The sequence below is a fragment of the Sardina pilchardus genome, chromosome 8 (genome assembly GCF_963854185.1).
Source record: "Sardina pilchardus chromosome 8, fSarPil1.1, whole genome shotgun sequence".
Lineage (NCBI taxonomy): Eukaryota > Metazoa > Chordata > Actinopteri > Clupeiformes > Clupeidae > Sardina > Sardina pilchardus.
This window is the reverse complement of record NC_085001.1, coordinates 35288450-35302155: the sequence shown is the minus strand read 5'-3', so window position 1 is coordinate 35302155 and position 13706 is coordinate 35288450. Positions and strand designations below refer to the sequence as shown.

General features: G+C 40.2%; 1 protein-coding gene across 1 annotated transcript; it reads left to right on the top strand.

Moving 5' to 3' along the window:
- Positions 1-3582: 3582 nt before the first annotated feature.
- coq2 (coenzyme Q2 4-hydroxybenzoate polyprenyltransferase) lies at positions 3583-13400 on the top strand. The gene is made up of 8 exons (XM_062543770.1): positions 3583-3696; positions 5665-6000; positions 10262-10428; positions 10561-10682; positions 10784-10869; positions 10956-11089; positions 12749-12937; positions 13095-13400. The coding sequence occupies exons 1-8, from the start codon at positions 3594-3596 to the stop codon at positions 13233-13235; spliced, it is 1278 nt and encodes a 425-aa protein (XP_062399754.1). The 5' UTR covers positions 3583-3593; the 3' UTR covers positions 13236-13400.
- Positions 13401-13706: the final 306 nt, after the last annotated feature.

Here is a 13706-nt window from a genome sequence, read left to right as displayed (position 1 = left end):
TATACTATTTAACATCATGATAAATGACATATTTTCAGAAGTCCATATGGGATTGTTTTGCAGATGATGGAAGTTTGTGGAAAAGGGGGAAGAATGTAAGTTTTATTGTGAAGAAGGTTCAAGAAGCTGTAACTCATGTGGAAGGATGGGGAAGGAGATGGGGCTTTAGGTTTTCTGTAGAAAAGACGAAGAAGATTGGGGAGGACACATAAGGTATGGGAAGGACTTGGAAATGGTGAACAGCTTTACATTTTTGGATGTATTTTTTGACACTAGGTTGACATGGAGGTGCCAAAGTGGTTGACAAGACTGCAAAAAGGTCATGAATATAATGAGGTGTCTTGGAACGGAGTAGGGGGCTGATATGGCATCCTTAAAGGGATATTCCGCCATTTTTGGAAATACGCTCATTTTCCACCTCCCCTCGAGCAAAACAATCGATATTTACCTTGTTCCCGTTCATCCAGCCATTCTGTGAGTCTGGCGATACAACTTTTAGCTTCAGCCTAGCATAGATCATTGAATCGGATTAGACCATTAGCTTCTCGCCTGCTAGCTTCATGTTTAAGAGTGACTAAGATTTCTGGTAATTTTCCCATTTAAAACGCGTCTCCTCTCAAGTTAGAAAGTGCAATAAGACCAACTGAAAATGAAACCTGGCGTTTTTCTAGGCTAATTCGACATGGAACTACACTCTCATCTGGCGTAATAATCAAGGCAACTTGCAAACGTACCATAGGCGCAGTGATATCTTACGCAGCATCTGAAAATAGTCCCCATAGACAACAAGCAGTAGTAGTGCCAGTAGCTGCAAGTTGCCTTGATTATTACGCCAGATGAGAGTGTAGTTCCATGTCAAATCAGCCTAGAAAAACGCCAGGTTTCATTTTCAGTTGGTCTTATTGCACTTTCTAACTTGAGAGGAGACACGTTTTAAATGGGAAAATTACCAGAAGTCTTAGTCACTTTTAAACATGAAGCTAGCAGGCGAGAAGCTAATGGTCTAATCCGATTCAATGATATGCTAGGCTGAAGCTAAAAGTTGTATCGCCAGACTCACAGAATGGCTGGATGAACGGGAACAAGGTAAATATCAATTGTTTTGCTCGAGGGAAGGTGGAAAATGAGCGTATTTCCAAAAATGGCGGAATATCCCTTTAAAACAAATGTATGTGTACCTGGTAAGGTCAAGAGTGGAGTATGGTAGCCTGGTGTATGGATCTGCCTCCAGAACGGTTTTGGCTATAGGCTAGACCTAGTTCAGGCTAGTGCTCTCAGAATATGTACAGGAGCGGTGAAGTCATCTCCCATTTGTGTCCTTCAAGTGGAGACAGGAGAAATGCCTCTCAAGGCCATCGCCCACCGTACACGTACGCGGCGCGCCGCGACAATAAAAAAATAGAACTCCATTGTTTTCAATGGAGCAACGCCCACTGGAAACATCTGCCGCGCAGCAGCCGCACAGAGATAGAAAACTATAAAAAAATCCTGCGCGTCAAGCTTTAGTCTCCGCCGCAAGCATCTGCAGTCCAATTATTGGATAAATATGGCGGGCCAAAGAGACAGTCACCCAGTTAAAGTAGTGTGTCAACCAAGTGGGGAGAGAGAAGTGGCAGTACTGCCAAGCTTTGGGTGGGCAGGTGATGAGGTAGCAAAGGAGATGACTGTGAATGATAAGATCTTCTGTCCTGTGGTATTATGGGCTTCAATTCCCTTGTGGCAATTAGAGGTGCCCAAAGTTGACTTAAGCTTACTTGACTTAAAAGCTAAAGACAGAAAGGTAGATAGTCAGTGAGTTCTACGTCCAAGTAGCAGAGAAATATCCAGGTCACATCCAGATCTTTACTGATGGATCAAAAGACCCAGAGGTAGATGCCACTGGAGCAGCATTTGTTGTTAAAGGGTGGAACATTGAGTCACACAAGAGAACTGCGGACTTCTTGAATGTGTTTAGTGGAGCTATGCTATTTTAATGGCGATGCAGTGGACAGCTCAGTTAAACAACCATAAAGTACTGATGTGCAGTGATGCTGTCTCAGCTGTCAGGATTGTTGGGACAGGCCAGTCTAGAAGTCGTCAAGATCTAGTTTATGACATCATGGCTATAAGGGAGGTGGCAAGGAAAGGTGTTGAGGTCGCATTGATGTGGGTTCCTGCTCATATTGGCATTGCAATGAATGAGAGGGTGGACAAACTAGCCAAAAAAGCTGTTAAAAAAGAAAGTGTGGATGTCAATATAGCTTTGACAAAAGCAGAAGGCAAGACTGTATTGTGTGGAAACAAGTTAACTTAAAATGGCAGCAACAATGGGAGCAAGAGTAAGACATTTATTCTCAATAGCAGAGTGACTGAGTCAGTAACCTGTAAAAGTAGAGGGTGGAAAAGGGAGGTTGAAGTCACTATTACTAGGTTGAGAATAGGATATACCCACCTTAATAACACTCTATTACTTTTAGGAAAACCTCAGAGGATTGTGCTAGTGCCAACAGCCAGAGACAGTTCACCATGTTCTCATTGCCTGTACTGGGTTGTAATGAAGAAAGGCTGGAGCTTATCACAGAACTCAGAAAACTGGGTATGGAAGAAGTGTCAGTGAGAAGCATTTTAGAAATGGGAGCGACGGGGAAGGGAAAGTGTTGGCCTTTTAAGTATCTGAAAGACACTGAACTCATAAAAAGAATTTATAGGCCAGTCAATCTAGCTCAAAAAAGGGCCAAAAATGAAACTAATTGCAATAGTAATGGTTCATACTTTTCATTGATTCTTAAACCCTCATGCATCACATATTAAAAATCTATATTTATATTTAGTGGAACATACTTTTTTTCAAGATCAAAGGTAGCAATTTCCAATGCATTTTGCCATTGGGATTTACTACAGGTGAAATGGGTAAAATTTTAATGATATGGTATGATGGAAGTATCTCAATGCATGCCAAGTCACATAAGGAAGATATTGACCTTTAGACAACATATCAAGTGAGTTGGCATGGATTGAGATACTTCCATCATACCATATAATTGACAATCATTTGTTCTAATCCATTGAAACGCATTGATTTTGACTTGACTTGATTTCCTAATTTCTGAGGTGATATGAAGTGATATCTAATAATCCCTTTATATAGGCTTTTGGTATCCAATATAAGCAAAATGCAGCAATTATTTTGAAGCTGACTGTACCTATTGTTCAGATTTAGCTTTCTAGAAATATATGCAAATTATTGCATATTTAAGTAAAAATAGTCTCATTTGCATTTCTAAACATCACATTTCAGAAAATTTGCAATACCAAAAATCTTTGCCTTAATGTGAGTAAACAACTGTGAAAGTTTCAATTTGATGTTTAAAATTTTACCCATTTCACCCGTAGTAAATCCCAATGCCAAAATGCATTGGAAATTGCTACCTTTGATCTTGAAAAAAAATATGTTCCACTAAACATAAATCGGTAGATTTTTAATATGTTAATAAGATATACGTAGGGATCACAAAAAACTTGGAATGATTACTTGCAGTTATGTCAAACGCTTGACTGGCCTATTAATGCAGTAACGAACTGGACCTAGAGGTGGCAGCAATGCAAAAAATTGGATGCCAGCTGCCCTTAAACACCAAGGAAGAGGAAGAAGAAGAACTGTTCATACATCGAAGATAGGCTATTTTCTTTACAGTCAATGGCTACATTGTACACATGGTGAGTTTACCAAAGATTTAATGGGTCTAAGCAAAGTCTTTGGTTGACACCAAATCGTTCAATTTTAACTGTAAAACATGTTCGCCAATGTTTTCCGAATTTGATTTGCACCCCTGGTTTGGTCCAACTTGGAGACGTTAGCCTAGTGCTACATGAAGTTAGTGAGAGTGACCCATAGACCGGAGTGACCTAACTGTAAAGGAAAGAGGGTTAATTCTCAACCAATGTCATTGTGCTGCAGTTTTTTTGTTTGTTTGTTGAAATTTATCGCTGTCATGTAGGCCAAGGTTAGGCTAGCTAACCCTGTGCTTAGGACGCACTATAACCTGATTTTAACATTGCTGTGCTCTAGAACTGACAGAGATATGCATTGGTCCCTGCTAGTCTGAGGTTGACGGCTCTCATTGATTCCCACTCATCCAAACGAGTTCCAAAATGTGTTCGAACTAACGTCGGTGAATTTTGATAGCAACCATTTAAACTAGATTTATTTACAAGAATAGTCAGGGCAATCTATCTATTGACAGCAACTTCTGTCTGCGTGTGTGCATTTGTTGTAGCCTAGCTGTATCAGAGAAGCTCTCAAAAAGTCACAATTTGTCATGTCCATGAGCAATGTTGCAGTACAACCACATAACCTGCACCATGTGTTCCGATTGGATTAAAGATATCAGTAATACACAACATGTCTGGGCATATTATTAATTAAATATTGTTTTCCATTGTGTTGCCTTAAGCGATGGCCTACATGGGGCAACTTGTTGCAGGGCAACAACAGAACAGGTTAAATGTGTATTGGGAATTGGACGGTTAAAGTTCTCAAGAAACTTGAGGTTGCTGTGTGTGAGAGCAATGTACACATCTTGCTCTGAATCATCTTCCTGAATCTCAATGTCCTGATCATATTTCTGGGCAATTTACAAGTCAGCACCAGTCAGACTACATTCATTGATTGCACCTTAATGAAGCCACTACAACTACAAAAAGACACCCATAAAGTAATTTGATAAAAAGAAAAAAAATGAAGCTATTTTCTTTTTCATAGGACACATAAGCATGTTGAGACTGTAAAGAGATGTTTCGATAGGCAGACTGAGATGTTTCTGGTATGAATGCTCACAGTAGCCACAGAAACAGACAGAACACCCAAGCCACGGCAGTGGTCTGAATCGGGCCCTTAAGCCCAACGCCCACCAGACACGTACGCGGCGCGCCGCGCCACAAAATAAATTAGAACTCCATTGTTTTCAATGGAGCAAAGCCCACTGGAAACGTCTGCCGCGCAGCAGCCGCACAGAGATAGAAAACTATTCTAAAATCCTGCGCGGCAAGCCCAGACCGCCGAACACCGCTGAACGTCGCTTCTGGTGGGCGTTGGGCTTTAGCCCTTGCACACTGCCTGCGTGACTTTGCATGTCTCATGTGGCTTGAGCTGTGCTGCGGCCATGTGCCAACTAGAAATACTTTAGAGGAGGCGAGGCAAACATGCTTGCAGCGTTTTCAGCCGAGTGCATGGGAGGTGTGTCACCTTTTCATTTTAGCACCCATCTTAACAGGTCAGAGCTTGTACACTGCCTGCATGACGTGCAGCTCAAACTGTGCTGCATCCGTGTGCCAGCTAGAAATAGGAAAGGCGACTGTTTATCATGCAAGAGGAAGGCATGTTGGAGGCGTTTTCTCCAAAAGAGACAGTGAAAAGATGCTTTAACAGTCAGGCTGGCAGCAGCAGTGCAGCATCAGTAACGGTTCTGGTATGAATGCTCGCAGGAAACTGTGGCGCAGTACTGACGGTACAGAGATGGAACACACACACCACAGTGGCCGTATGAATTTTGCAACACTTCAAGACCCATACAAAGTTTGGGGCTTGGCACAAAATGTTTTCAACTATTGTTGGCATGCCTGATTTGCATTTTAAATGTTAAAGATTGGCATTTCTGCTTATTCAATGTTTCTATCCATTTGTAGATGTGAAGGAGAGGACCTCCACTGATTGCGTGATGGCCATCCTAAAGCTGTTATCATCACTGCACCACCACTGCAGATGGAAGATGCCTTACAGAACCCTCTACACATGCACATACCCAACTTCACATCACAAAAACAAGGACTCAAGCCTTTTCATTCCTCCCCTACGAGTATCATGTCCTAAACAGAATGACATCCATGCTCGCTCTCTGTGTGGAATAGAGCAGAGGCCTCTTGGGAAAAGACAGTTCAGCATATCTGCTGCGGCTATTGTGAACTCCGCTCCCTCCTCTGTACAGCCATACCTTCGTTTAATGCGACTGGACAAACCCATTGGTGAGGGAACCACACACACATGGACACTCTGCTGCACATCTGCTTTTATTGCATCTGCATATTTATTTGATATTGTGTGATCTTTTAGGCATACACCACATAGCCATATTTATCTGGTATTGTTATTTATTTATTACCTTGGCCAAGGAGGTTATGTTTTCATCAGGGCTTGTTTGTTTGTTTGTCTGTTTGCAAGATAACTCAAAATTGTCAAAAAGTTATGGATGGATTTCGATTAAATTTTCAGGGAAGGTCTGAAATGACCCAAGGAAGAAACGATTACATTTTGGGAGCCTGTATCACTGTCTGGATCCAGGAGGCGGTTATATTTTCGCTTGGTGGAGGTCTACGCTCTCTGAATGCTTTTCTAGTTAGTATTACGTATATTTTTTTCTACACTCTAAAAAATGCTGGGTTAAAAACAACCCAAATTCAGTTATTTTCAACCCAACTGCTGAGTAAAATGGGGTCCAACACAGCATTGGGTTATCTTAACCCAGCAAATTGGGTTACTAAATTTAACCCAGCGGATGGGTTGATGTTTTAACCAATGTGTTGGGTTATTTTGACACGAATGTTTAGTTCTATTTACATAATGTTTGGGTTATATTTGAAACCAAATCCCCCAAAAAATCCACTGGTTCATTTTTAAAACACTTCACTTAAATAGCCAAACTTAAAGTCACACATTTTGTTGACAGCTTGGATACAGACAAAATATTATATGAGAAATGGGCAAGAATAGCCATGCATTGAAATAAAACAGTTAGACATGATTATTTATTTTATACTTTTCTTTATTTTTGAACAGTCTGTGATACTTCCATGAAGGCAGGCAGATTCCATGGTCCGTTTAGGGGGTCAGCCCTGTCAATCAAAGAAAAAAAAGAATCAGTCAGCTTTATATCAAGACTTCCATGAACCATTCCTCATTGAGCTCAATGCAAATCAAACAGGCTAATAGGCCAACTGGAAAAAGCACCATGCCAATCTCTAGCTATGGTGAAGGGTATGTGATGATGTGGGGCTATTTTAATTCCAAAGGCCAAGGGAACTTTATCAGGATACATAATATCCTGGATCCATGAAATAGCTGGCCTTTAGAAATAAAAACATAAAAAATCCTCCTGTTCCTACGGGAATTTAACATAGGGGTCAAATACGTATGCCCCCTGTATTATTTAAGGAAGAACATTTGTGACCATTCATAGCGAAATCAGTCGTTTTGCGCACAACGTTATTTTGAGAAAATCAACAATAACAAACTTCCGGGTTAAAATGTTGAATTTCACGTTTTCGCCTCATTCGACTGTATACAGTCTACAGTTTCATATCGTGAACGCATTTCACGGAAAAACATACGTTTTGACTGTTAAACCCGGCGAAGATTCAACACATTTGCTGTCATTCCCGTTGTGCACGCGCTGCTTAAAAAGGTGATTTCTCCTCTTCTGGCATATCGTGACAGGAGAACCATGTCAACTTTGGATGCTGTTATCTTAGCGATAGTTTGTGTAATACCCTCGATATACATATCGTTGGAAAGCTTAGTTTATGGCCGTTCACGTGAGCACAATAACTTAATTTAATTAATTTTACCGAAACGACTGGTTCCGCTTTACAGGGTCACATTTATCTATTTACGATAAATTCTTCAATCACAAAGAAAATTAATGTCTTTAACGGTTAGATTTTTACTAATTTGTTTAATTAAGGCATTACAATCAATTTTCAAAAGATGATTTTATATTCCTCTTTTTAGTCAACTTTAGCATGGGTGCAAATACTTACTGAACCCACTGTAATATGAAGCTACCCTAAATGAGATAAGATGTTGTTTGCCATGATTATTACCGTCAGTTACGTGTGTTGGGCAGAGACTACTTCACTGTATTAGCTAACATTAGCTGATAAACCTTAGCTGCACCACGAAGCATAATTTTGTTTCTTGTCTGCTAACATTACCTACAGCTGTTATGCTAATTTTAGTTCGTTGTAAAAGTTTGTTTTGTTTCTGTTCGGCGGTTCATACCCAGTGAACACAGAACTGTGTTTTTTATGAGTCTGTCTTTGTGTAGATTTAACATGAACAGAAATTGTAAGTTAATGTTAACTTAGCTTAGCTTATATAGCTGGCATGCTTGAGGCTGAATTAAATCGTCAGGCAGAATATTCATTCATATCACAAAGGGTAGTGGGGTACGAATTGTCATGAAATAATGGTCCCGTAGGATTTTTTTGCTAAAATTGATTTTTTTTTTGTGTTTCATTTGCTATATTTGGGGTCCTACTGTTGAAAAGTGACGGGGTGCAAATTTTCTGACCCCGTTTTGCCCCTCCTCTGGGGGGCGCTTTCTCACCTTGGCCAGGATACTGACTGCAATCATACATCTACTAATAAGGATCACATTTTCACAATCTTGGTGTCAATTTAGGGGTTTTTGAGGATGCTGAGTCCATTTATGACTCAGAAGTGATCATTCGTTTCATTGTGATCAGAAGTTCTGACTCAAGACCAAGTTCCGTTAACATACACCAAAGCGTTCCCAAGATATGAGCTCACTTACTATGTTGTGACAAAATGAGTCATAACAACTTCTGATCACAATGAAACGGTCATAAATGGACTCAGCATCCTCAATAGCCCCTAAAATGACACCAAGATTGTGAAAATGTGATCATTATTAGTAGATGTATGTGTGCAGTCAGTATTCTGGCCAAGGTGAGAAAGCGCCCCCCAGAGGGAGGGCAAAACGGGGTCTGAAAATTTGCACCCCGTCATTTTTCAACAGTAGGACCCCAAAGAAAGCAAATAAAACGAAAAAAATCAATTTTAGCAAAAAAAATCCTACGGAATTACCATTCGTACCCCACTGTCTCTGGGTGGACTTTTAAAATCTGTCTGGATTTCTTTTAAAAAAATAAGTTAAAAACAGATACATACCTTCCGAAATCGCCTGATTTCCATTGCATTTGTTGGCAGCAGCTGCTGGACTGGATGGTTGAAAGAATATGTCTACCAATTTTTTTCTTCAACCTCTCAAATAACTATGCAGCAGTGTTAAAGTCACCCAGGTGCTGGGTAGTGTGCTCCACATCAGGTGGGGTAGGAGGGGCACAGTCCTAAATGGTCAACCCAGCAGCGCTGTACTATCAACCCAACAAGCTGGGTTACAGAAACGACCCAATATGAGTTAAAACAACCCAATAAAAATGACCCAGCAGGCTCAACCCAGCGGTTGGGTTGAAAAAATAACCCAGCATTTTTTAGAGTGTAGTTATTATTACGTACGGTATAGCCTATTTTTTTATGCCTTTAATCAGATAGAATAGTGGATGATAAGAATGATAAGAAGTGAGTGGAAAAGAGAGTCAGGATGAGATCCGGAAAGAACCACAGGGCGGGAATCGAACCCTGGTCAACGGCGTGCTGTGCAGGTGCCCCAGCCAGACCTCCACAGCTGGGGTCTTGGTATCTTTCATTTATTTATGTATTGAGTTCCTAGTAATTAATGCACAGGCAGGTGGTAAGTCAAGTGAGTGAGTCAACTTGTGCAGTGAGATATTGCTCCTTGTCCTGCAATCTTTTACTCTTTTCTAACATAAGGTTTGTGAATAGTCGCTATATTGATATGTTGGAGAAGAGTCAAACCACATAGTTGGATGTACGTACAAAAAGGGACTTTGAGGGAGTGTCAAGCATGGCAGGAGCACAGTGGGGGCAGTCAATTGCTGCACAAGGTGATGCTGTGCTCATCTTTCTTATTGCCTTTGTTCCATATGGAACAATACCAGCATACCATCCACATATTTTTGTGGCACATTTTTAGTCTGGAGCCAAGTTTTGAGTGTTGTTATAAAACTACTCAAACTTGTGCATTCTGTGATTTGGGTGGGAGTGTCACTTAACCTGCTAGTTGACTGAGAATGTTGATTATCTGAAGGCAGTTTTCTTTAGCCAAGCTATCAGCTCTGTGGGGGGGAAAACGTTTAGTCTAGGACTAGACTTGGTGGAGGCGGCAAGATTGTTAACTAATCATCAGGCACACAAGCAAAAAAAAGCACTTTTGAGGAATAATAGCTGTGTGTTTTTAATCAATAACACAGCTTTCACAGATCATTTTAGCTAAGACATTGCACACTTCTTTTCTCACTAGTTTAATTCTCCAAGGGCTGGGAGGAATAAAGAACTCCTGAACTGCATGCTGTATCAACATAGAAATGACATTATTACTGACTGGCTCTTTCTGTTGTGCCACAGGGACGTGGTTACTCTTCTTGCCCTGCACATGGAGCATAGGGCTGGCTGCAGATCCTGGCTGCCTTCCAGACATGAGCATGCTAGCCCTGTTTGGAACTGGTTCGTTGTTAATGAGAGGGGCTGGTTGCACTATCAATGACATGTGGGATAAAGACTATGATAAAAAGGTAAATATTGTGTAATTAGATTTTCTTGTGATCCGCCATAACTGGTGACTGGGGGATCTCCGTTGCAAGAGACGTGTTCTTTTGTATTTCTATTTGAATGATCTGTGTTTCATTACAAACTCTCTTTTGTAGGTAGTTAGAACTGCTACCCGGCCCATTGCTTCAGGTGAAATCTCACGGTTCCAGGCTCTAGTGTTTTTGGGAGGTCAGCTCAGCCTAGCCCTCTGTGTCCTCCTGTGCTTGAATTATTACAGGTGACATCACATACCACATGTCATCTTAAAGTAGAATACATACTAGTTCATATACCTCACTTGCAGATATTTCAGACAAATCAAGTAGTTTTTTTCTATAGTGTAATCCTTGGAGCTGCTTCACTGATGTTTGTTGTCACATACCCCTTCATGAAGCGCATAACATATTGGCCACAACTCATGCTGGGTAGGATACAATCCGAATTCTATTTCAGAAATGATGTATTACAGTGTTGTTGTACTCATCCATCACCAAGTTATTGTTTTTTTTAGGTCTTACCTTCAATTGGGGGACATTGCTGGGATGGTCAGCAGTGATGGGATCGTGTGATTGGTCCATTTGTTTGCCGCTCTATTTTTCAGGTGTGATGTGGACACTTGTCTATGACACCATTTATGCTCACCAGGTAATACCATTCAATTCGATTCAATTCAATTCAATTAAAAAAAACTTTATTTATCCTCAAGGGTCGATTTCTCCATGAAGGCATAGTGACATATAAGACACACAACATATTTAAGTTAGTCCTAGTAAGAGGACAGCGCAGACGCCTGCCAGAGGGCGCTCAGCCATTCAAAAACTAAGACATGGGTAGAGTCTTCTAAGATGGAGTTGGTTGTCTTAGTGTTGCCTTCTCATGCAGAGGTCAGAGACTGAAGAGGGTGATTTTAGAACATGTGTACACAATGAGGTGTTTCTGGTCTTTGATTGATCGAGAGTGAAACCAGCATATTAGTCGCGTTCCCATTACTAATATGCGCAAAAACTTTGTCGATATTGTCTTAATGTCGAAAATCACAATTTTTGCAATTGCGGTGTTTCCATTAAATTATAAACTAAATTAAAATCTTGAGTATTCTTGCGTGCTGTCAGTCATTAGGAGACATGGCGGATATGAACACATCCCAGATTTACACTAAATACAATCAAATTGCCACCACGGCACTGATTATCAGCCACGAGCCACATTTAATGAATAAAAAAGTTTTTTTTTAACATAATTCTCCCGGTACCACTTCCTGTCGACAGTCTTCTTCATCGTTTTCGTTAACATCCGGTTGTTGGATCACGTGACGAAAAAAGTGTTTCCATTGCCGTTTTGCGAAATATACAAATTTTGATACGCTCTAAAAACCACCTCACCCGAGCGCAAAAACTTTTTATCGAAATTTTTTTCTAAGAGTTTTTTCGAAATTTGTGTGTTTTCATTGAGCACATTTCTTTTGCAACTCTTAATTTGCGCAATTTAATGGCCAATGGAAATGCAATTATTGATGAAAAGGTCAGTATACTTTCAGTAAAGGTGATGATTTTCCTCAGAAAATACTGGCGATGTTGACCTTTTTTAAGAATCACCTCTGTGTTGGAGTCAAAACGCAGTTTGTGATCAATGACGGTGCCCAGGTATTTGTACTCCTGTACAAGTTCAACCGGTTCCCCATGTGTAGTTGCAGTCCAGCATCCTCCATGCCTGTTGAAGTCAATGAATATCTCCTTGGTCTCTAGATACACCTATCATGCACCCCAACCCCCTTTCCTAACAAAATCATGCTTTTCTTCAAAGGTCTGGATGTGTAAAATATGAATGTGAATGTTAACATTGAAAATGTTGGGTTGCACACCTTTAGCCCCACGAATAGGGAAACCCTAAAAATTATTTTAATGGATAATCTAAAAGCTGTTCTGATTGACTGATTGTTAAAATCGCTTCAAATCGGTTTTTAGGGTTTCCCTATTCACAGGGCTAAAACAGGTAGTGCAACCCAACACCTTCAATGTTAACAGTCATATTTATATTTTACACATCCAGACCTTTTTTTAAAAAAAAGCATGTTTGGAAAGGGGGTAAAAGGGGGTTGGGGGTGCATGATGCAGGGACATTAAACGTTAAAAACCCTGTTTAAACAACCAAATAACAAAAAACACTATGCCATACACAGCAGGTCGCCACAAGAGCAGCGCCACAACATCACAAGTGTTTACTAAGATTTTTCCGTAAGGGCTCAGAAATTCTCTAGGCAAGAGACTGCACTTACTTCCATAACATCTTTGTTGTGTTCATCAGGATAAAGAAGATGACATTAGAGTGGGTATCAAGTCGACAGCCCTGAGGTTTGGAGAGCAGACTAAACCATGGCTCTCTGGCTTTTCTGTGGCCATGTTGGGAGGCCTTATTCTTGCTGGACTTAATGCCCAGCAGACTCTGCCTTATTATGCAGCAGTCTCAATCACGGCCATTCATCTGACCCACCAGGTGAGTGGAATAAGTAAACCAATGCCATCACAGGTAGATCAAATACCTTCAACTTTTACTGGTGAATGGAAATATGACTAGGAACATAGTATTTTTAGAGTGACTTGTTCCATCATGTGAAATGTCTCTGAATTGATTGTGTTGTTTCATCACACAGATCTCCTCACTGGATATTAATAAGTCAGAAGACTGTTGGAAAAAATTTGCTTCAAATAGAAATCTTGGGCTAATTTTGTTTTTGGGAATAGTTCTTTCCAATGTTATCAAGAAAGAGAATGGATCCATGGAAAAAAATTAAACTTGTCCATTAATATTACAAAAATACAATTATGCTTATGTATGAGCATCATTTAGAGTGTCAAAAGCAAAGGAACACTTTGGACAAAAGGAAAAGGAGGAGTCACCATCATGTGTATCAGAGTGATATATATATATATATATATATATATATATTAATGAATAAGCTGAATTCACTGATAAAGCTGCTTCAACAAAAATGTGTCATCGCTATTCATTTGAAAGAGCTACCATATGGTTATGTTGACTGAGCAGACTTTTTTTAAGCACAGTTCTTGTGTCATGAGTCAGTTACTTTTTCATAACCATTGTGTCAGTGAAAGAACTGAATGTCTTGTGAATTGATAACTAAATGTAACACTAGCTGTCTTTCCTATTAGATATGATACTAGCACCATTTCCCCGAAAAAGGGTCATGGTGCAGAGAAATGTCTCTGTATGACGATATGCTAGTTGTGCGTATATGATCAAA

Excerpts from the sequence above, each read along its gene's own strand:
- coq2 (XM_062543770.1), top strand. The coding sequence starts at position 3,594 with ATGCCAGCTGCCCTTAAACACCAAGGAAGAGGAAGAAGAAGAACTGTT. Across the intron at positions 6,001-10,261 it reads GCGACTGGACAAACCCATTG|GGACGTGGTTACTCTTCTTG; the intron begins GTGAGGGAACCA and ends GTTGTGCCACAG. Across the intron at positions 10,870-10,955 it reads TTGGCCACAACTCATGCTGG|GTCTTACCTTCAATTGGGGG; the intron begins GTAGGATACAAT and ends TGTTTTTTTTAG.